General features: G+C 41.0%; 2 protein-coding genes across 5 annotated transcripts in view; one reads left to right on the top strand and one right to left on the bottom strand.

Annotated features, from left to right (window-relative positions):
• The window catches only part of LOC118395832 (protein bicaudal D homolog 1-like), an 81,028-nt gene extending 56,579 nt beyond the window's left edge, over positions 1 to 24,449 (bottom strand). For 3 of the 4 annotated variants that reach the window (XR_004828060.2, XM_035789809.2, XM_035789808.2), the window contains exon 1: positions 22,311 to 24,448. Coding sequence is in view for 3 of the 4 variants with exons in the window: in XM_035789809.2 (XP_035645702.1) it covers positions 22,311 to 22,526 (216 nt within the window). In the remaining variant the exon portion in view is untranslated. Of the gene's footprint in view, positions 1 to 22,310 lie in introns of all 4 variants that reach the window. The other variant, XM_035789807.2, reaches the window with a different exon arrangement.
• Positions 834 to 7,768, top strand: LOC118395834 (pyrin-like). Its single transcript, XM_035789810.2, has 2 exons — positions 834 to 975; positions 5,374 to 7,768. The coding sequence occupies exon 2, from the start codon at positions 5,376 to 5,378 to the stop codon at positions 6,723 to 6,725; it is 1,350 nt and encodes a 449-aa protein (XP_035645703.1). The 5' UTR covers positions 834 to 975; positions 5,374 to 5,375; the 3' UTR covers positions 6,726 to 7,768.
• Positions 24,450 to 25,058: the final 609 nt, after the last annotated feature.

Raw genomic sequence — 25,058 nt, 5'->3', positions numbered from 1 at the left:
TGCTCTGAAAGCTCAAAAATCTTCATACAGCCCAGTGCCGAGTAGTCTCACATGAACCACTAATGTTGCCTTCCCACTTCCAGTGTACCGTTTATCCCTTAACCAGATTCCCTCAGGCTGTGACAGCATCTCATCTCCCATCCATCAAACTGTTAAGAACCACAGGTGTGCCTGGGCCGTATTACTCTTCTACAGAGGACCTGTCTAGTAAACTCCAGGCAGCCACATGGTAAATCAAGGTGTGTGTGTGTCTGCATGGAGAGGGATGTGTCCCTCTCCTCTGACTCCAGCTCTCCATAAAGCCAGAGATTCATTAGGGCCTCAGAAGCCTTATTTCCTATATCAGGGATGCGGGTGGGGGCGTACCCACAACCCATACCCACACATGCAGTCAGAGGCGGACCTAGCCTTTTGGGGGCCATAAGTGAAATTTTGTTGCCTTCCCCCCAAAAAATTGTGGCACACTTGACAGGAGAGAGAACAATTATGTTTTTGAGTTCATTTCCTGCAATTCTACAAATTTTGCCATGGGGTGAAGAGAAATGTTTTCAGTTTTTATTTAATATGATATCTGAGTGAGAGTGACTAACAAAATCAGTTGCCCATCCCTGTCCTATATACTGGCCGGGCTGGAGACAATGTGCAGGACAGTCAGAATGAATATGTATTTCGATGTGAAAAAGTAATTTAGGGTGTTTAATTGTAGCCAACATGATAGAATGAGCACTGCTACGGCGAAGTTAATATTTAACTTAACTTACCTCAAGTTGATATGATGTAATAGTTCTTTAGGAGAAGGCGAGGAGGAAATACATATTTTACGCTGGTACGGTAACTGACTTCAGGGTAATACAGTAAAGTGAAACTGTCCTGGCCAGGTACTGTAGGCTATATAAAGTAATCGCCTCAAGTGATTATCACTGAAGTGAAAGAAGATAGTCATACAGAAACACTACTAGACAAGCGCACAATCAGGTGAGTGAACAGGTTTATTTACCAAGGGGATAATTCTTAATGCTTTGATAGAAAAGTCATGTATAGATTGGACTAGGGCTGTTATGGGGACCGTATTACTGCCACATCGGCCGTCACGAGTCATGACGGCAGTCAAATTTCACGTTACCGTTTAGTCACGGTAATTAGACTTCTCCAAGCTCTGATGCTGCTTATGGTCATTAGTAGACTACCAAACTGCCTGGTACTCAGCACTCTATTGTCCCTCAATTCACTCTGACACCAATGCAAATGTTATCGAAAATCAAACAATTCATGAGAGCTCATGAGCTCATGCTGCTCAACATTTCTATAGGCTATGAAATTGTGTGAGAAAACAGAGTGATGACCTCTATTAAAAAGAGGAGGATCCCATCAACTTTCTAAAGGCTTACTATATTTATTTCTCAACTTTCCTAATATTAAGCACCTTGCTTCTCTTTTACAACAGGAGTTTAGCCTACCTGGCTGGCATGAAAATTAACCACAGAAAAAAGCATCCTATTTATCGCTATTTAAGTGCATAGATGACATGTATTGTTTCCTGAGCCCCTTTTTTAAGAAAGGTGCATGATAATAGGCCATTCTAAACAAATTTCATATATTATTTTGTATACAGTATGTAAAGGCAAGATGAAATCAAGAATAGTCTGATGGGTGACAATATTAGCCTATCACTTGTGAATGATATATTATCACTTGTGAGTGATGCCCAGCTTGTGTGCAGTAAGGCAAAAAACAGCGCATGCCTTTTTTGCAACTTTTTCAAATCATAGTCGCACACCTCATGTACCGTAGTCCATAGGCCTATTTTTGAGAAGGTTTGTATCACAACTAAAGTGTTAAAATGAAGCACATTAATCCTGATTTACAACGGGTGTAAACCCGACTTGGCATACATACACAACACATAAGTTCCGAGTTTGGGGAAGATCATTTTCACCATAAAAATGCACTTTTATAATAAAGGCATTACATGCATAATCGCATTTGCGGTCACTTTTGAGAGTGGTATTTTACTGCTAATTGATTGCGTTTTGGAACATTTGTGCTTGTAGCCTACTGTCTAGTGTGCATTGCTACGCTTGTAATGCAAAGAAATAGCCTAATTGTTGATCAACATTTTAAGCTAAACGTTATGATCGGTTGCTTCAGCCTCATCGCGTAAAAATGTTTTTTGATGCTAGTGGTTGTATTAATTTGGGATCTATTGCATCCCACAACTGTCTCAGACTATCTTTGGAATATTTATTTCTCACACAGAATAGATAAGGTCAACTTTTGTACTATGGGGAAAAGTAGATTGATATAGGCTAGTGCTTTCGCTGTTCGTTAGGTCTACTCATCTTGTTGGCTGACAAAAAGTAAATGTGGACGGTTCTGCCAATATCTTCAATGTGCACCTCAGAATTGGATAAGGACGAGCTCAATTGTGTCCCCAAAGTATCTGTCTTCACTTGTAGCCTGTGAGAAAGACCAGATCACGTGAAGGGCAGAGAGAGCCATGTGAGTGAGAGATGCTTCGGAGCATACAGCCGGGAGAAGGGAATTATATTTATTATATTAATTACCGTGAGACTGGCAGTTACTTGCTGGACAGTCACCAGCTGACTGTTCAACATTACATAACATGTGGCAGTTCTACATTGCATTATACAGCACAAATGTTATTGTATTGTAGTATCCTACCAATATGCCCCAGGATAGATGAAACTCTTTGGGCTCTGGTACACATTATTGTGTTTGTATGTGGTTGGTGATTATTATTAAGTGATATTCACAGTTCTTTTCATTTTGTACTGCTCTGGTGGATGTGTAGCTGGTTACTGGGTCATTCCACCAATAGAGTGCATTTTGGGTAATCGAATAAAATGTTATTGGTTGCATACACATATTAAGCAGATGTTATTGCGGGTGTAGCGAAATGCTTGTGTTACTAGCTCCAACAGCGCAGTAATATCTAACAATACACACAAATCTAAAAAGTAAGATAATGGAATTTAGAAATATATAAATATGAAACAATTTAAATGATTTTACTGAGTTACAGTTCATTTAAGAGGAAATCAATCAATTGAAATAAATTCATTAGGCCCTAGAAGTGATTTAGCTCGTCTGGTTGGCTCGTGTCACTGGGCAGCTCGACGCTGTGCTTCCCTTTTGTAGTCTGTAATAGTTTGCAAGCCCTGCCACATAAGACTAGCGTCGGAGCCGGCGTGTAATATGATTCAATCTTAGCCCTGTATTGACGCTTTGCCTGTTTGATGGTTAGTCGCAGGGCATAGCAGGATTTCTTGTAAGCTTCCGGGTTAGAGTCCCGCACCTTGAAAGCGGCAGCTCTATCCTTTAACTCAGTGTGAATGTTGCCTGTAATCCATGGCTTCTGGTTGGGGTATGTACGTACAGCCACTGTGGGGACGACGTCTTCGATGCACTTATTGATAAAGCCAGTGACTGATGTGGTGTACTCCTCAATGCCATCGGAAGAATCCCGGAACATGTTCCAGTCTGTGATAGCAAAACAGTCCTGTAGTTTAGCATCTGCTTCATCTGACCATGCCGATTGCGCACTCCCTCAAAACTTGAGACATCTGTGGCATTGTGTTGTGTGACAAAACGGCACATTTTAGAGTGGCCTTTTATTTTCCACAGCACAAGGTGCACGGGGAATTGATGGAAATTGATGTAAAATATATCACGAGCCACTTTAAACAATGCTACTTAATATAATGTTTACATACCCTACATTATTTATCTCATATGTATACGTATATACTGTACTCTATATCATCTACTGCATCTTTATGTAATACTTGTATCATTAGCCACGTTAAACTATGCCACTTTGTTTACATACTCATCTCATATGTATATACTGTACTCGATACCATCTACTGCATCTTGCCTATGCCGCTCTGTACCATCACTCATTCATATATCTTTATGTACATATTCTTTATCCCTTTACACTTGTGTGTATAAGGTAGTAGTTTTGGAATTGTTAGCTCGATTACTCGTTGGTTATTACTGCATTGTCGGAACTAGAAGCACAAGCATTTCGCTACACTCGCATTAACATCTGCTAACCATGTGTATGTGACAAATACAATTTGATTTGATTTAAGTACAAATACTTTAAAGTACTACTACTCCAGTAGTTTTTGGGGGGGTATCTGTTCTTTACTTTAGTATTTATATTTTTACACCACTACATTCTTAAAAAAGAAGATGTACTTTTTACCCTATACATTTTCCGTGTCACCTAAAAGTACTAATTACATTTCGAATGCTTAGCAGATCAGGGAACTGTTTCAATTCACATACTTATCAAGAGAAAATCCCTGGTCATCCCCACTGCATCTGCTCTGGCGGACTCACTAAACACAAATGCTTCATTTGTAAATGATGTCTTAGCGTTGGAGTGTGCTGAAAAAGAAAATTGTGCTGTTTGGTTTGCTTAATAGCAAGAATTTTAATTGTTTATACTTTTACTCGTGTGCAAAGCTGTCATCAAGGCAAAGGGTGGCTACTTTGAAGAATCTCAAATATAAAATGTATTTTGATTTGTTTAACACTTTCTTGGTTACTACATAATTCCATATGTGTTATTTCATAGTTTTGATGTCTTACCTATTATTCTACAATGTAGAAACTAGTACAAATAAAGAAAAACTCTTGAATGAGTAGGTGTGTCCAAACTTTTGACTGGTACTGTATATATATTTAAAACCAAATACTTTTAGGCTTTTACTCAAGTAGAATTTTCCTGGGTGACTTTCACTTTTACTTGAGTAATTTTCTATTAACATAACATTACTTTTACTCAAGTTTGAAAAAGGGGTCACTTTGTCTTGGTAAAGAAGAAATGGTCACGAACAGGGATGTAAAATGATTTGTGCAGAAATTTTTTGTGCATATGGAACATTTCTAGGACCAACACTTTACATGTTGCATATTTTTGTTCAGTATAAAATATCAAAGGGAGGCAAAGGACACTCTATTAGTGGAACGACCCTACTGTCCCTACTGGGTGTTTGAATGTTTTTTTGTATTCTTTTTAAAACTGAAATAGAAAATATATTTTAGAGGCAAATATACGTATCTCTATCATTGTTTTGGTTTCAGTTTAACAAGGCATGTGATGCATGAGTCACTGACTGGCAGACTGTGCCAACCAAAGGTTTTACCCCGAGAATACCTGTGACCAATGCTGGCTTTATCTGTACATCTGATCTGCACCATTCAATCAAGTTTCAGTCCTTGAATGGGAATTTCCATTCATGTTTTGCATAGACTGAACTGAAACTAAGCTAAACTGAACTAAACTAAATAGAAACAAAACAAAACAAAAAATAACTGACTGTGTTGTCTTGTTCCCAGCTATGTCGCCAAACAACAAGTGGATAGGGAGGGGCCTGCATGCCAGCCTGTTGTACCTGGTTTTATTTGTGTGCCTGGTGCGCACCGCTACTCTGGACGAAGAAGATATTGAGATTGATGATGAGGAGGAGGAAGACCTGGAGTATGAATACAGTATAAAACAAGACAGATACACCTGTGGAAGCGATCAAACTGGTCAGTATCCATTCTGTAAGGACAAGGAGCAGGTCATTCACCACTACGTCGACACAAGGGATGAGTGTGGAGAGACAGATTTCAAGAAAGTGCGGGGGGAAATGCAGCTGATGATCCAGGACCGACGAAAGAAGATGAAGGAGATTGTACACTCTGCAAAACTCATCGAGAAAAATGTGGAGAGGGAGAAAGAGGACACTTTGCTGTTCCTGACTGAAGTGACACGGCTCATTCAGAAGACCTATGTAGATGTCATTGAGGAGATCGAAAAGAAGCAGAAAGCATCAACAACCATGGCTATAGAGCACATTCTAGAGCTAACACAGGAAATCTCTAAACTACAGGAGAGAAGCTCTGAACTGGAGCGGCTCTCACACATTGAGGACCACCTTCACCTTCTCCAGATGTTCCCGTCCCTGTGTACCCCACCGGCCACCATTGACTGGTCTGAGGTCAGCATTCACAGTGATCCAAGTGTGGGGTCTATGAGGAGAGCTGTGAACAAGCTGAGAGAAGCACTCAATAGTGAAGAGAGCAGGCTGTCTGCAGCTGAGTTGGGAAGGATTAAGACGTGTGCTGTGGATGTGACTCTGGACCCTGACACAGCACATCCGTACCTCATCGTCTCTGAAGACGGGAAACATGTGAGAATTGGAGATGTCCGGCAAAATGTCACAGATGGCCCTGAAAGGTTTAATTCAGTTGTTAATGTCCTAGCAAAGGAGGGCTTCTCCTCAGGGAGATTCTACTATGAGGTGCAGGTGAAAGGTAAGACTAGGTTGGATTTAGGAGTGGCCATAGAGTCCATCAACAGGAAGAGTGGGGTCACCCTGAGCCCTGGCCATGGATACCTAGCTATATGTCTGAGGGATGGGGATAGGTATGTAGCTGCTGAAAGCCCTGCTATCCTCATCGCTCTTAGCCAGAAGCCCCAGAAGATAGGGGTTTATGTTGATTATGAACAAGGCCAGGTCTCCTTCTATGATGTGGATAACAGGTCTCATATCTACTCCTTCACTGATTATTCTTTCAATAAGAAACTCTATCCCTTTTTTAGCACTGGCACCGACGACGACGGTGAAAACTCAGCCCCATTAGTCATTACCCCAGTCAATCAACAACTGAGTATTAATTTCTTCACTTTTGAAAAAGCCTGAAAATTGATAAAATACAACTTACAATGTGTATATACACTGAGTATACAAAATATTAGCAACACCTTCCTCATATTGAGTTGCACCCTACACTTTTGCCCTCAGAACAGCCTAAATTCATCAGGGCATAGACTCTACAGTGTCGAAAGCGTTCAACAGGGATGATGGCCCATGACTCCAATGATTCCCACAGTTGTGTCAAGTTGGCTGGATGTCATTTGGGTAGTGGACCATTCTTGATACACACGGGAAACTGTTGAGCGTGAAAAACTCAGCAGCGCTGCAGTTCTTGACACACTCGCGCCTGGCACTTACCACCATACTCTGTTCAAAGGCACTTCAATCTTTTGTCTTGCCCATTCACCCTCTGAATGTCACACATACACAATCCGTGTCTCCATTGTCTCAAAGCTTACAAATCTTTCTTTAACCTGTCTCCTCCCCTTCATCTACACTGATTGAAGTGATGTCAATAAGGTATCATAGCTTTCACCTAGTCTATGTCATGGAAAGAGCAGGTGTTCCTAATGTTTTGTACAATCAGTGTATTGAGGCCGTCAGAGTTAGTTTACATTTTGTTATTAATTGTATTGTCTAAATGCGTTCAAAATAAATTGAAAACATCAAAAATACATATCATATACACCTAAAAAAGTTGTGATGTCAAAACAAGGCTAAAGAAAGTGTGCTTTATCAATTTACCTGATTTTGTTTGGACAAAATCAAGACTTCAATATTCTTGTAATGCTTTTTGTATAAAATAATCTTAAATTACAGCTCAATTTGAGCTAATTCTGAATATGCAAATAATTGTGATTTATCACAGCAAGTCCTGCGATTAATTATACTTAAAAATGGTATTGTTTCACGGCCCTAGTATCTGTAGAATATCATTATATATCAATGTTTAGGGAAGCACATTGGGAAAGCACTGTGTTACATCAAATCAGATCATACTTTTTTGTTGCAAGTTGTTTCAAATGTCATATTTCAAAATGTCTCTCCAGTTTTCCCCTTCTTGAAGAAATTAAAGGTTATAAATTACATTAACTGAAGGTCTAATTAAATGAATCCATTCAGCCATCAATACGTCTCAAGGTCCTTGTGGTTTTCCATTCAGAACATTCTGAATGACACAACGCCTTCCACCCTGACAACTCTTATGTCAAGGTCCATGTGGTTCCTCCATCCAGAAGCATCTGAATGACAACACTTTTCACCCTTAGAATTCTACAGTATGACTCTTTGTCCCAAGTGTTCCGTTGATACCATAGAGTGAGATAGAATCAAAGCTCTAGGAGAACCACTCCCACACACATGCTCTCTTTGACAAATCTGCATTAGCCGATTAATTGCATGGTAGAAAGAGAGGGAGAGAGATATAGGAAGAGAGGGTAGAGAAAGGGGGAGAAAGAGAGAGAGAGAGAGAGAGACACTGTTAATCCCAGGCAGGCTGATTGGTTTTCCAGCAGACACCCTGAGAAAGGCTGCTAATTGCTGTGTTACAGAGCAGGAGGTGAGTATGAGACAGAGGCAACTTATGGCTGTTTCACAAAGCAGGAGTTATGTAAGGGACCGAGAGAGTCTACAGTCTCTGTGGCTTGCTTGCCAGGTCTATAGCCAGGAACATGGAGTACTGGGCTGCTAATAAGAGATGCCAGGCTTATAGCCAGGAAGATGGAGCACTGAGCTGGGAACAAGACCCACAGGCTCTAGTCTCTATACTCCAGTCTTTAGTGCACTGGGTGATTGGGAACAATCCAGTATTCTCCATACACAAAGTTAATCATTACAGGAGAGAGTTTACAGAGCAGTCAACAGAGCGCTCTTGGTGTGAATGTGTGCTGGTAGGCCTTGGAATTTGGGTCTACGGAAGGTCCACTCACAGGGGTGATGTCATCAGCATTAGCGGCTCATTTTGTTACGTTACAGTTTTTCTCATCAATCTACACACAATACACCATAATGACAAAGTCAAAACGGGTTTTAGACATTTTTACAAATGTATTAAAAATAAAAAACGGAAAAAAGTATTCAGACCATTTACTCAGTACTGTGTTGAAGCACCTTTGGCAGCGATTACAACCTTGAGTCTTCTTGGCACACCTGTATTTGGGGAGCTTCTCCTCTTCTCTGCTGATTCTCTCAAGCTCTGTCAGGTTGGATGGGGAGTTGTCGCTGCACAGTTATTTTCAGGCCTCTCCAGAGATGTTTGATCGGGTTCAAGTCAGGGCTATGGCTTGGCCACTCATGGACATTTAGAGACTTGTCGTTGTCCTGTTGAAGTGCACCAGTTCCTCCTGCAGCAAAGCACCCACACAACATGATGCTGCCAACCCCATGCGTCATGGTTGGGATGGTGTTCTTCGGCTTGCAAGCATCCCCCTTTTTCTTCCAAACATAACTATGGTTATTATGGCCAAACAGTTATATTTATATTTTTGTTTCATCAGACCAGAGGACATTTCTCAGCAAGGAAGAAGCCACTCTGTGCCATCAGAGTCCCTGGGTTCGCGCCCAGGCTCTGTCGTAACCGGCCGCGACCGGGAGGTCCTAGCCTAGCGTCGTCCGGGTTAGGGAGGGCTTGGTCGGTAGGGATGTCCTTGTCTCATCGCGCACCAGCAACTCCTGTGGCGGACCGGGCGCAGAGCGCGCTAACCAAGGTTGCCAGGTGCACGGTGTACCCTCCGACACATTGGTGCGGCTGGCTTCCGGGTTGGATGCGCGCTGTGTTAAGAAGCAGTACGGCTGGTTGGGTTGTGTATCGGAGGACGCATTACTTTCAAGCCCGTACGGGAGTTGTAGCGATGAGACAAGATAGTAGCTACTAACAATTGGATACCATGAAATTGTGGAGAAAAAGGGGTACAATTCAACAAAAAAAATAAAAAGGAAAGAAGCCACTGCTCCGAAACCACCATAATAAAGCCAGACTAAGGTTTGCAACTGCACATGATGACAAAGATCGTACTTTTTAGAGAAAAAATAGAACTGTTTGGACATAATGACTATCGTTATGTTTGAAGGAAAAAGGGGGAGGCTTGCAAGCTGAAGAACACCATCCCAACCATGAATCACAGGGGGGCAGCATCATGTTGTGGGGGTGCTTTGCTGCAGGAGGGACTGGTGCACTTCACAAAATAGATGGCTTCATGAGGTAGGAAAATGATTTGGATATATTGAAGCAACATCTCAAGACATCAGTCAGGAAGTTAAAGCTTGGTCGCAAATGGGTCTTCCAAATGGACATTGACCCCAAGCATACTTCCAAAGTTATGGCAAAATGTCTTAAGGACAACAAAGTCAAGGTAATTGGAGTGCCCATGATAAAGCCCTGACCTCAATCTTATAGAACATTTGTGGGCAGAACTGAAAAAGTGTGTGCGATCAAGGAGGCCTACAAACCTGACTCAGTTACACCAGCTCTGTCAGGAGGAATGGGCCAAAATCCACCCAACTTATTGTGGAAAGCTTGTGGAAGGCTACCCGAAACGTTTGTCCCAAGTTATACAATTTAAAGGCAATGCTACCAAATACTAATTGAGTGTATGTAAACTGGGAATGTGATCAAATAAATAAAAGCTGAAATAAATTACTCTCTAATATTATTTTGACATTTCACATTCTTAAAATAAAGTGGTGATCCTAACTGGCCTACGACAGGGCATTTTTACTAGTATTGAATGTCAGAAATTGTGAAAAACTGAGTTTAAATGTATTTGGCTAAGGTGTATGTAAACTTCCGACTTCAACTGTATATGTCATTGCTCTATAATCACAGGAGAACTCCTCCCAAGGTCATTACGGAATAAAATGGCCTCTTGCTATCTCCCCTCCTCTTCTTCCTACTTTTTCTTCTCCTCCATGGAGAGATTATGAAATGAGAAACATGAAACAAGACTGGATCCCACCCCAAAATTGCTTCAGTTTGAGTGGAAACATCTATGACATGACAGACATGAAAACTAAAGCTTGCAGAAACTTCGATTGTGTTCAGAAGGGTCATTGTTTCCATCTTAATTAGCAAATGAAACCCAAAGCACTGTGTTACTTTAGGTCTCAAGTTAACTGTAATACTTTATCATGATATTTTATGGTCTTATAGAGCTGTTTCACACTGACATACAAAAGTGTATAACAGTGAGAAGCACATGAAGTATACTTAGAAAAATCAACAGAAATAGTTTCCTCAAAATAGCCTAAAACAGGCCATTTGGGTATAAAACCAACTAAAACAAACCTTCTCTTGTGAATGGGTCAATTCCTTTTTGCAGTGACTTCAAAGTTGAGTTTTCTGCACAAACAGCTGAAGTAGGGCTCTACAATCAATACAGAAGCCTACAGGCACAGGAGTCCAGTTCCCTTTCCAGAATCATTTCACTGCAGCAAAAAGAGCTATTTGAAAAACACGATATCTTGGATGCACCCCAGGCTGCTCCCATAGACCAGCATTAGACCTTGACGTACTCATGCGAGAATCACAAGGGAGGACACAAAAAACACAGAGGGGACTAAATATACACATCGACTAAATATACAGGATATAGACTTTCTAAGAGGCCTCGCTGGCAACATGATTGATTAGCTTTATCTGATGAACGTCAAAGTTGACTTAATCCTCACAGTAACCATCTTTTTAATGCTTAATCTAAAACCAAGTAAAATGTACCATGTTTAGATAATGCCATACCAACTTAAATAAATGCCACTCTTCACATTTCTTTGCCCGCTCGATTTGTTCAAGTTTGCAAGGCCTAAAGGGTAAACTTTCTACCCACATGTATCAGTTATCACATTTGCTCCCTATTTTTAAATGCCAAGTCATTATCTCTCCATCTGCAGATCACACCTCTCCTACTACTGCATATTGTGTAATCTGCTTGCGACCCACTCCCCTCTTCTCTCCAGAGTCAACACCGTCACAATGTCCACACTGTCACAAAGGCCTGAAACAACACACAAGATCACTTTCTGTGGAGTGTGACAGGTCAGTGTCATCCTCCCCTGTCATTGGTCCCTCTGTGTACTCAGTAATAACACCCGCACCTCCATGTCACGTCCCTCTCCCTCTCGTTTCCACATGCTTCTCCACATACTGCAGGTTACTACGCAGCCCAACACAATGCCTCTCAGGCATAATATATTTTTTACACCAACAGGCAGAAATCAATGCATATTTCCCCCCTTCCTCTCCCCAGGGGGAGCCACATGGGAGTCTCTCTGAAGCTAGGGAAGGAGAAGGGGAAGGAGAGGGAAAGGTGAGGGGGAAAGAAGGAGTTGCAGGAAGAGGGAGGAGAGACTTTGCAGGGGGGAAGGGGATTTCATGGGGTATCGATTCTGCCCCCCCCTTTTCCATTTCCAATGCTGATGGCATCAGGAAGGAGGTGGAGAGCAGGGTAATGACATACATGAGGCATCTCTCCATTGTCTCTTTTTCCAGACAGAAAATACAGATTTACTACCAGAGTTGTCCCCAACTGAAGCTGATCTCCTTCCCACTCCTTCTGTAGTCACTGGATGAAGGGAACACTCACAACCACAGTAGGCAGATTCAGCAAAGCAAAGTAGGGCTAATAAGCATACTTTTCCAAATTGAAGTTTTTAAAATGTTCATCTATTCTCTAACTTTTCAATGTTCTCTCCATATGCCACAACCTGTCAAACTGAGAGTACATTGAGATCTTCACTTATCTTCATTTCACACCAAGACAGGTTTCAGTGGCATTGTCAATGAAGTGAACAATCAGGCATCAACAAAGTTTCTCCAACTAGGCATTGAAGACAGTTCTGCTACAATGTAGTGGAGGCAATTGGTTATAAAAGTACACAATACATTATGAAAACAATATCTTAATCTCTGACACACAGAGGTCCTCTATCTCCAGCCTGCTAACTGAAGTGACTTTGAGCTGGTCTTCCTATGGACTCCAACACACTCCAGCCACAGGCCCAGAACTACAGAGATGGTTACCATGCCCACCACCGAGCACAACCATTAATCATCCATGATTAACATGGCGTCCTAATCCTTAGCTTAACTCCTCAAGAACATTCTCGCCTCCCTACAATAGTAGTCAAATAGTAGTCACATTTCTACCTCATACACTACCGTTCAAAAGTTTGGGGTCACTTAGAAATGTCCTTGTTTTTTAAACAAAAGCACATTTTTGGGCCATTAAAATAACATCAAATTGATCAGAAATACAGTGTAGACATTGTTAATGTTGTAAATGACTATTGTAGCTGGAAATGGCTGATTTGTAATGGAATATTTACATAAGTGTACAGAGGCCCATTATCTGCAACGATCAGTCCTGTGTTCCAATGGCACATTGTGTTAGCTACTCCAAATGTATAATTTTAAAAGGCTAATTGATCATTAGAAAACCCTTTTGCAATTATGTTAGCACAGCTGAAAACTGCTGTCCTGATTAAAATAAGCAATAAAACTGGGTTAGGGTTAGGGTTAGGGTTGATTGTCCTTAGTGTCCTTGTAACTATCTACTGTTAGTTTGCACCAGTTTAGGCTGTTTCGGTTTTCGTTACGTTTATTGTTTTTTGTATTGATTCGTGTTTACATGTGTTTTTTCATTAAACATGAATCGTAATCTACACGCTGCGTTTTGGTCCGACTCTCCTTCACCACACCTAGAAAACCGTTACAGAATCACCCACAAAACAACCAAAGAATATGGCTGCCTAAATATGGTTCCCAATCAGAGACAACGATAAATACCTGACTCTGATTGAGAACCACTCCAGACAGCCATAGACTCTGCTAGATCACCCCACTAGCTACAATCCCACTATATACCAAAACCCCAAGACAAAACACACCACAATACAAAAACCCCATGCCACACCCTGGCCTGACCCAATACATAAAGATAAACACAAAATACTTCGACCAGGGCGTGACAAAAACTGTGCACTCTCCTCAAACAATGGCATGGTATTCTTTCACTGTAATAGCTACTGTAAATTGGACAGTGCAGTTAGATTAACAAGAATTTATGCTTTCAGCCAATATCAGATATGTCTATGTTCTGGGAAATGTTCTTGTTACTTACAACCTCATGCTAATCGCATTAGCCTACGTTAGCTCAACCGTCCCGTGGAAGGGACACCGATCCCGAAGAAGTTTAATCTAACTATTATATTCATCTGACACAATCCACAATAATCACATTATTGTGTGCATGTAACCGTACTCATTGAAGCCTTACATTTAAAGTAACACATTGTTATCCAAGGGAATGTGACATGATTCATGACCATGCTTAGCGGTCCTTCCTGGAGAAATGTATCTTAGGTTGATGATATCTCATATACACTACATTACCTAAAGTATGTGGACATGTCCTCGTCAAACTTCTCATTCCAAAATCATCATTAATATGGAGTTGGTCCCTCCTTTGCTGTGATAATAGCCTCCACTCTTCTGGGAAGTTTTTCCACTAGATGTTGGAACATTGCTGCGGGGACTTGCTTCCATTCAGCAACAAAAGCATGAGGTCGGGCACTGATGTTGGGCTATTAGGCCTTGCTCGCAGTCGGCGTTCCAATTCATCCCAAAGGTGTTCGATGGGGTTGAGGTCAGGGCTCTGATATTTGAAGGGGTGGCCCCATACTTTTGTATATATAGTGTAATATCGAATCACACACTTCCTGTGAAATATAAGACTGTATGCATGCAAGCTAAGCAAGGAGCCTTCTGCGACAGGGATGAGTTGTGGCACACTGAACCTCTAACATTCTCTGCTATTATTAAAGCCTTGAGAGCAGAAACCTCCAGTGATGGTAGAGCTGTGCTCCTCAGACAGACATCAGTCACACTTCAGACCTGAACGTGTGTGACAGCATAGAGAACATTCTATGGGTTAAATCCTATATGTTACAGTCTGTGTAGGACTAGGGAGCCATGTCCAGGTGGTTAGTACACTACATGTCGATACCTACCTAATGTATTTTTGAAAAGTATTTCTTACTTGAAGCCTGTGTAATCTGCTGTACTGTCAAGTATATCTGTAAATGATTTTCAGCCTGGTTGACTTGCTGATGGAGTTGTCATCATTGTTCAGATGAGCACACATCTGGATGTAGAGCTTCTAATATTATGCTGCTGTAATGTCCTTTCTCCTCCTTCCGCTAGTTTCCTCTGATAGGCCTATCCTCTATCCCTATTTTGTTGCCTTACAACCTGGAATTAAAATGGACTTTTTGGGGGTTCGTATCATTTGATTTACACAACATGCCTACATCTTTGAAGATGCAAAATAGTTTTTATTGTGAAAAAAAAAAAAGAAATAAGACAAAAAAACAGAACTTGAGCGGGCATAACTATTCACCCCCCAAAGTCAATACTTTGTAAAGGCACCTCTTGCAGCAATTACAGCTGCAAGTCTCTTGGGTTATGTCTCAATAAGCTTGGCACATCTAGCCACTGTGATTTTTTCACATTCTTCAAGGCCAAATTGCTCCAGCTCCTTCAAGTTGGATGGATTCCGCTGGTGTACAGCAATCTTTAAGTCATACTAGAGATTCTCAATTGGATTGAGATCTGGGCTTTGGCTAGGCCATTCCAAGACATTTAAATGGTTCCCCTTAAACCACTCAAGTGCTGCTTTAGCAGTATGCTTAAGGTCATTGTCCTGCTGGAAGGTGAACCTCCGTCCCAGTCTCAAATCTCTTGAAGACTGAAACAGGTTTCCCTCAAGAATTTCCCTGTATTTAGCGCCATCCATCACTCTTTAAATTCAGTTTCCCAGTCCCTTACGATGAAAACATACCCACAGCATGATGCTGCCACCACCATGCTTCACTGTGGGGATGGTGTTCTCGGGACGATGAGAGGTGTTGGGTTTGCCCCAGACATAGCGTTTTCCTTGATGGCCAAAATGCTCAATTTTAGTCTCATCGAACCAGAGAACCTTTTTTTGTTATTTTTTTAAATCATGGATTTAATGGTGCTCCGTGGGATGCCCTGCCTATTGACTTTGGGGGGTGAATAGTTATGCATGCTCAAGTTTACATTTTTTGTGTACTTTCTTGTTTGTTTCACAATAAAAAAATATTTTGCATCTTCAAAGTGGTAGTGTTTATTAACATGTTGTGTTAATAAAATTCTACAAATCCCCCCCAAAAAATGTATTCCAGGTTGTAAGGCAACAAAATAGGAAAAATACTAAGGGGGTGAATATTTTTGCAAGCCACTGTTGTTGTTTTTGGGAAATTGTTAGATTACTTGTTAGATATTACTGCACTGTCGGAACTCAAAGTACAAGCATTTCGCTACACTCGCATTAACATCTGCTAACCATGTGTATGCGACCAATAACATTTGATTTGTTTTGAACTTGAGGGTAATGGAGACACCATCACTGTGGAAAGGGATCCAGCTGCAACCATGGAGTCCGGGCCTGTCACTAAAACACTGGTCTGGGAGTAAACGATGGACAACCCATGACAGCCAACCCGAATACTCTATAAACGCTGGGGATTCACCCATAAGAGATAAAAATGTATTGGCTGCTTTGAGTGCAACAGTACTAGAGCCTATTTCTGCTCTGTCCTTCAGGCATAAAACAATAAGCATTATGCAACCGTCACATTGGTGTGGCTAGCTTCCGGGTTGGATGCGCGCTGTGTTAAGAAGCAGTGCGGCTTGGTTGGGTTGAGTTTCGGAGGACGCATGGCTTTCGACCTTTGTCTCTCCCGAGCCCGTACTGGAGTTGTAGTGATGAGACAAGATAGTAATTACTAACAATTGGATACCACGAAATTGGGGAGAAAAAAAAAAAAAAAAAAATATATATATATATATATATATAATTTGATCTCTGAGAAATGAAGGTAATAGATTGCACCCAAATTGCTCATTTTAATTTAGAGGATTTATATAATATTTAATGATTGTAGTACCTAACATCTGATTTTGAACTTTTTTAAAACATTAAAACAATGAGTAAAACATGAGGAATCCAAAGAAGTGGTCAAAAATCATCAATGGACCCCCCAACACCCCCACCCGACACCCCACGCCAATCCCACCCCAACAATGAGTATACTGCTAGGCATTAGTATGTCTCTCTATTTCTCTCATATACGATCGTCAGATGAAAGGGTGGTACCAACACAACACACACTCAAACAAATATCATGCTCTATACTACAACAAAATGCTTTGAAAATCAACATTTTATCAATCTGAATAAACAAGTATAAATACAAATTTAGCAGGAGGCCGAGTTCATTTTGATGATCTGCAATCTGAGTGCCAGTGAAAGCAAAACAATATTCACACCATCCTTTGAAGTCCAGCTAGTGGAGCAGAATGCATACAACCCATAAATGCACACAGAACTAGCCATGATGCATGTAGAATTTAATATTTTAAGTTCCTCATCCAGAGCGTGCTATCCCACTGGGCACAGACGTCAATTAAATGTTTATTCCATCTTGGTTCAACATAAATTCATTGAAATTACATGAAAGCAACGTTGACCCAACCTGTGTGTGCCCAGTGGGATATTATCAAGACTTTTTAATCTGGCCCATATACAGTATGCTCAGCCATGGATTAACAACAGAACACCCACTGTGTCGGTAGAAATAGAGAATGAGAGAAAGAGAATAAGTGAGCAGATGTTCTCCAATCAGTTCTTAGGCTCAGGTTGGCCACTCCCAGATTGAGTGCATGTGAACTACAGTATATAAGTGAAGTATTAAACTGGCTTTGGGGGAAAGGATAATGACAACATTTCTTTGGCTATAAAACATAAGACAAAACCAAGGAGTGAAATTCCACAACTATTGGTCGTTAGGCTGTTGATCGACCGAGATTGTTTTAATCGAGCAGTAACAAATGTACATATATATTTGCGCCCATCTCAGTGAGCTTGATGGTCGGGGCTCCATATGGAGAGTGTAACATAATTTCCTCCAGAGGCATGAGGAGGCCAAATCGAGCTGCATACTCCATCTCATTGCGCCTCCCACATTTTGTAACAATGCAGAGGGCTCTGTATAGCTCTGCATTGACACGATTGGTGAGCGTTATACATCCTGTATAAACACAAACTAACTTCCTTGACAACAGCTCTACACTGCTCTATGAAGCGCAAGAAGTATGGAGTATGGAGAAGCTGGAGACTTATATTTCCCTCACTAACTTTAAACATCAGCTAACCGATTGTTGCAGCTGTACATAGTCCATCTGTAAATAGCCCACTCAATCTACCTACCTCATCCCAATACTGTTTTAATTTACCTTTCTGCTCTTTTGCACACCAGTATTTCTACTTGCACATCATCATCTGATCATCTATCACTCCAGTGTTCATTTGCTAAACTGTAATTACTTCGCTACTATGGCGTTTTTTATTGCCTTACCTCCTCAAACCATTTGCACACACTGTATATAAACCTATTATTTTCTATTGTGCTATCGACTGTACGCTTGTTTATTCCATGTGTAACTCTGTATTGTTGTTTGTGTCGCACTGCTTTGCTTTATCTTGGACAGGTCGCAGTTGGAAATGAGAACTTGTTCTCAACTAGCTTACCTGGTTAAATAAAGGTGGAATACACTTTTTTAAATGCCCTGACTTCTGCTGAGGCCATATAACCATGAAATGCTGCATAGCCAATGCAGATGTCAGATTGAACATGCGCCCAGATGCACAATGCACTTCTCTCTCCAGAATGTGCTCTCTCCCGCCAATGTGTGCACATCCATTTAAGTGATGATGCCAGTGTTTGGAGGATATATTGTCACATTTGTTGTTCGTCGAGGGCCGGCAAACTGTGCCAATATGTCCTCCAAACACCGGCTTCGAGGGCATTATCACTTTTATTCAACGGGTTATCAACATTCAAATACTGATTGACATATTTTTATTAAAAATGTTATTTTCATGAATTTTTTCATACTATTTTATCCTTCCACAATATATAGTCCTGACACAACTCTAGGGTTGCTACCCAAGCCGGCTGGTCGTTCGTTCTATCGGTTCGGTTGCTAGAGACGCGACCCAGACGTTCAGTCTTCTTGTTCTGCATCTATAGACTCGACCCAGTTGTTCGTTTTAAGTGCTCCATTGCCATACTGGCTGGCAACATTCTTATCCCTTGCTTTCTAGCTAGCCAACTATATCTAACTTACAGTCACATCAGAAAGCCAGAACAATAGCAAAGTAGATGCATTTGCAAATGTTTAAGCTGTTTTTTAGTGAATTTTTTTTGGATACATACATAACAATGAGCTAATGAGGTGCGGTCTCGATAACCACTCAGCTTGAAAGGGAAAATGTCCTGCTCTGATCCAGTGGAAAGGTCATAAAATAGGCTTACCTGATTACTTCTTATCAGTGCTTGACTTGGACTGGTACTGCTTATATTTAGTAACAAGAGCTCTGAAATACCTTCAAGCTAATATTCTATAAGAGGAACAGGAACTCAAGCAGTAGAACATTTGGTACTCAGCTCCAGTGAGCTCCTGCACAAGTCAAGCACTGCTTCTTATCCCTTTCGCAAATAGCCTACAGCTGCTTCGGGCCCGAGCTCACTGGCAGAGGGACCTGAAGGCCCAGAATATTTCATAAATTGTTGCTAGTTCGCTAGTGTAAGCTTCAGGCCAGACCCAAGTTAAAAGTTGATACAATGTTTCAAGTTTGTTACATACAGGCCATGTGTAGCCAATGAGATTCACAGGATATTCATTTTTATCAGGATATTTTCTACCTTTAGGGTGCAATGTTTTTATTTGTTGACTTTATGTAGGCTATTTTTATATAGTTGGCAATGGCAAAATAAGTTACTGTTTCACAAAAATGCGCACAGGAAAACCATAACTGGTACACAGAAATAGTAAGATAAATTGGCATTCAACATGAGAAAGTTTGCCGACTCCTCATTACCGGCAACTTCAGGAGAGTAATGGCAGAATCTGCGAAAGCCATCAGGAGCGGGAGGAGAATAGTTGGCTCAGGTTAAGTTTTTTTTATTTCTAGTTTCTAGATCTCTGACGCCCTCTTGAGGCATGTGTCTTATTTAATCAAACCGTAAGCTTAAAGCATCAGACAAGCTCAATGAATATAGTTGATTTCATTAAATTTATTTAATTATATATATAAAAATACACCTTTAAAAATGTCGACCAATCAATTGGTCGAAAAAACAGAAAACTTCCGGTCGATCAAGATTGTTTTTATTCGGGGAAGCCCGAAAGTGCAGTTTAAACCAGCCTTTAGATTCAGGCCAGCAAAATACATCCTGAGAACTAAGACTGTAAGTGCTTGTTACCCATGTACAGTATTGTAAGAGATGACTCTGGTTAAATCTGATATAGAACCGGGCTGCTTTGCAAAGGGAAGTTATTCCATATCAAACTGCCATTACTGCCCACCTCTCTCGCCACGTCCACCATCCTTGCCTCCAGTCTCTCCTCCCAATAGCCCTATAGCTTCCCCATGTCCATAAGGACCTTGCGCTTTGAACTCTGTCAGCAGCTGCCCCTTCCTGTTGCTTTATGCATATTTGCAGTAATGACAGAATTCATTAAAAAAAAGTCATACGTTATTCAAGCTCTAGCAAGTGGAGGCAGACAAAACTCAGTACCTATGGAGTTTATGATATTCTTTACAGTAACAATGAAACACTTCAGAAATGAATAACACAATACAGCTTCTGCCTGGCTCTTTATCGGAAGAAAACAACTGAAGTGTACATCTCACTAACATACGTGATACAGAGGGGGAATATCTGGTCTATGGTGACATTTTTACATATTCTATCCATGTTCATTGTCATCTAAAATGATAGTATATGAATGATAGAACTGTATTACTTATTAGCCCACAATGACCTCCCAGCAGCAACCCCATGCCCATGGGTCAACTAACCCACAGATACAAACATACACATACATTTTCCCTGACACCCAAAAGTACTCGTTACATTTTGAATGCTTAGCAAGAAAGGAAAATGGTCTAATTCACACACTTATCAAGAGAACATCCCTGGTCATCCCTACTGCCTCTGATCTGGCGGGCTCACTAAACACATGCTTCGTTTGTAAATCATTTCTGAGTGTTGGAGCCCCTGGCAATCCATGAATTTACAAAAGCAAGAAAATGGTTCCATCTGGTTTGCTTAATATAAGGAATTTGAAATGATTTATGCTTTTACTTTTGATTCTTGAGTATATTTAAAACCAAATATTTTCAGACTTTTACTCAAGTAACATTTTACTTGATGACTTTCACTTTAACTTGAGCCATTTTCTATTACGGTATCATTACTTTTACTCAAGTATGACAATTTGGTACTTTTTGCACCACTGGGTTTATAAAAGCACAATTGACTCCAGCAGCAACAGGAGCTGCAGCAGCAGCTCTTGCTCTGTCTGACAGATTTTCCGCTTACACTAGGCTCTGTATCTGTATGTTGTGCGCATGTGACAAGTAAGAATCATAATAACTAACGAAAATACACAAGCACCAATTCCACTAAATTATGCAAATGAATCTATATTTACATTGAATGGTTGTTTTCATCAAGGAATAGGCGAAACATGTTTAGTTAGCAATGGGATTGTTTTGTTCTCCCAGACATTGGCTGGTGCCAATTTTATTTATGGCTTTTCTTTTTTGTTGTTGTTACATAAAGTCAGATATTATCAGCTAATGGGAACACTGACACACTGACACACACGCACACACGCAGGCACGCACACACACACACACACGCGCACGCACGCACGCACACACACACACACACACACACACACACACACACACACACACACACACACACACACACACACACACACACACACACACACATACACACACACACACACACACACACACACACACGCACGCACGCACGCACACACGCGCACGCACGCACGCACGCACGCACGCACGCACGCACGCACACACACACACACGCACGCACACGCATGCACGCACGCACACACACACACGCACGCACACGCACGCACGCACGCACACACGCACGCGCGCACACACACACACCGTTTCCATACAAATAATATGTCATTAATGTCTCAGAATTGACCAACATATGGCAATAAGCTCACCCAAATTTAAATAAACATGCTATAGTTTATATACAATAAATGTATCTTGCCATTTCATGTAGCCTACCTAGTTTCTGCTCTTTTGCACACCGATATCTCTACCTGTACATGATCATCTGATCATTTATCACTCCAGTGTTAATCTGCAAAATTGTAATTATTCGCCTACCTCCTCATGCCCTTTGCACACATTGTTTATAGACTCCCCTTTTTTTCTACTGTGTTATTGACTTGTTAATTGTTTACTCCATGTGTAACTCTGTGTTGTCTGTTCACACTGCTATGCTTTATCTTGGCCAGGTCGCAGTTGCAAATGAGAACTTGTTCTCAACTAGCCTACCTGGTTAAATAAAGGTGAAATAAAAAATAAATACAAATAAAAGGATCTAATAATAGGTTTGGTCCTGATTGACCCATACAGCATTGAATTCTCTTGAATAAGGAAAGAAAGGCTGTATCCTACTGTAACATACTGTATAACCTACCTCTTGTAATTGTTCCAACTCTTGCTTCAGCGTCTCCTGTTCCGATTCCAGATCGGCATACTGGTGCTTCAGAGTCTGGTTCTCATCCAACACAACAAGACCGCATTCTGCCGCCCTTATCTTCTCTCTGTTCGCTTCCGCAAGTTCCTGGGTAAGCCGCTCCACGTTCGCCCGGTACTGATCCACAGTCTCCCCGCATCCTCCACCGGCAGCCATCGCCCTTCTCTCCCTGTCTCCTGGCGTTGGACACGCAGAGGCGGAAGTTGGAGGATGCTGAAACAAACGCAGCGGAATCAACCCCAAAACAAATGCTGTTTCTATCAGTGAAAGATGACGATTATTAGCCTACTTCAATTGAGGGGTCGTAGCATAATGATACATTACGGTAGAGTGATCTCTTCATCAATTCTTTATGATCATTTTTGATTATTCACGGGGTGCAGGACGCCATCTCTCGATTTTTATGAAGAAAAGTGGTCCACGAAGCACCCATCTCTCATGGCGTTACTAGGACTACAAGTCGACGCATCTTGCCTGTCAACGCTGAGAAAATAAAATGTATTGTCTGAGTACATTTTAATAGGCTTACCTGAAACCTGTGAAGGTCAGAATTTTGAAAAATATACAATTATTAGGCAAATATTATCTTTAGAGATACCGAAAAGGTTATCTTCTTAAGAGATATTGGATTCAATCACTGTCAATATTCGTGTTTTATGCTGAAGAAATAACCAAACCATATAGGCCCATGTCTATGGTGTATTATATGCATAAAATAATTTAAATGTTAAATTAGCTTCATTATGCTACAGTTCATTTGAACTGGGTTAATGTTGGTTACATTAATTGCACTCAACATTGTCATCTAATGGATGATACAGGAACATCCCACATCAAAGCAATGGCCAGTAAGGATCATAACTTACAGTGCTTGCTTCAGGCAGTTTTTTAAAGAAGAAACCTATTAACAGAAATGTATATACCTGATTGTTCACTTCTTCCAAATGACCGACAAAGGCAACAGATCGCAACTTATGGTCTTTCTGACCTACTTTTTTTTTTCTTCACAAACACCTGTCTGAAAAATGCCTTTGATGAGGTACACTATCTATTCAAAAGTATGTGGACACCCCTTCAAATAAGTGGATTTGGCTATTTCAGCCACACCCATTGCTGACAGGTGTCTAACATTTAGCACACAGCCATGCAATCTCCATTGGCATTAGAATGGCCTTACTGAAGAACTCAGTGACTTGGCACTGTCATAGGCAACGTGGCACCGTCATAGGATGCTACCTTCCCAACAAATCAGTTTGTCACATTTCTGCCCTGCTAGAGCTGCCCCATTCAACTGTAAGTGCTGTTATTTTAAAGTGGAAACATCTAGCAGCAACAACGGCTCAGTGGTAGGCCTAACAAGCTCACAGAATGGGACCACCAACTGTTGAAGCGCGTAGCACCTGCACACAAGCCTAAGATCACGATGCGCAATCCCAAGCGTTGGATGGAGTGGTGTAAAGCTCGCCGTCATTGGACTCTGGAACAGTGGAAGCGCGTTCTCTGGAGTGATGAATCACGCTTCACCATCTGGCAGTCCACCGGATTAATCTGGGTTTGTTGGATGCTAGGTGAATGCGGCAACAGTTTGGGGAAGGCCTTTTCCTCTTTCAGCATGACAATGCACAAAGTGAGGTCCATACAGAAATAGTTTGTTGAGATTGGTGTGGAAGAACTTGACTGGCATGAACAGAGCCCTGACCGCAACCTCACAGAACACCTTAGGGATGAATTGGAACGTCAACTGCGAGCCAGGCTTAATCGCACAACATCAGTCACCACAGCAATGTTTCAACATCTAGTGGAAAGCCTTCCCAGAAGAGTGGAGGCTGTTATAGCAGCAAAGGGGGGACCAACTTCATATTAATGCCCATGACGTTGGAATGAGATGTTCAACAAATCCAAAATGGCACCATTTGGCCCCATATAGTAATTACTTCAAGTCAAGTGAAGTTTATTTGTCACATGCACAGGATACACATGGTGTACACAGTACAGTGAAATGCGTACTTGCATTCACCTCTCAAAAATGTGACAGTAATACAAATAGAAGTAATTCATTTGAAAAAATAGTACTAAATAGAAGCTCAGTGGAATAAATATAGAATAAATGAAGTCCAATAAAATGCAATTGTACTACAGAAAATGTGAGTGTTTTTTATTCGTTAATCATTTCACTTTCCACATGCACCTTTACTTAACTAATTGGTGTATCAGCATTGTTAATATGTATAAGTGATAAATAAGAATATGTATTTTTTTCAGGTATAAGCAGACAATTTTACTCCAAAGTGAGTTATACAGTTAACTCATTCCGTATGTGGCCCTTTCAGAAACCAAAATGGTCTATTATGAGGTTGCAAGCACTATATGTTCCAACATTCTGAGTCATTTGAACCATAACAGTACCAGATATGTACTGTATCTTGCCTAGGACAAGATACACTGTATTCTTTTTGGATTTATTTGACCATTAAAAAATGGTCAAATAAAAAATGGTCTACATTTTGTCAGTATGGGTCAAATATAGCTGAAATTCTTGGAAATGTAGTTCTCTGAATTCACCATCTGACCCGTAAATAACCCCAGCTTAAATGAAGATAAGGAGAGCTATAGCTCAATATAACAATACACCCATAGAAAGCATAAGGAAGGGAAGGGCTGCTAGGGCACGCAATAGTAGATCTTTGT

This window comes from Oncorhynchus keta, chromosome 17 (genome assembly GCF_023373465.1).
Source record: "Oncorhynchus keta strain PuntledgeMale-10-30-2019 chromosome 17, Oket_V2, whole genome shotgun sequence".
Lineage (NCBI taxonomy): Eukaryota > Metazoa > Chordata > Actinopteri > Salmoniformes > Salmonidae > Oncorhynchus > Oncorhynchus keta.
This window is presented reverse-complemented; position numbering and strand designations above follow the sequence as displayed.

Excerpts from the sequence above, each read along its gene's own strand:
- LOC118395834 (XM_035789810.2), top strand. The coding sequence starts at position 5,376 with ATGTCGCCAAACAACAAGTGGATAGGGAGGGGCCTGCATGCCAGCCTG.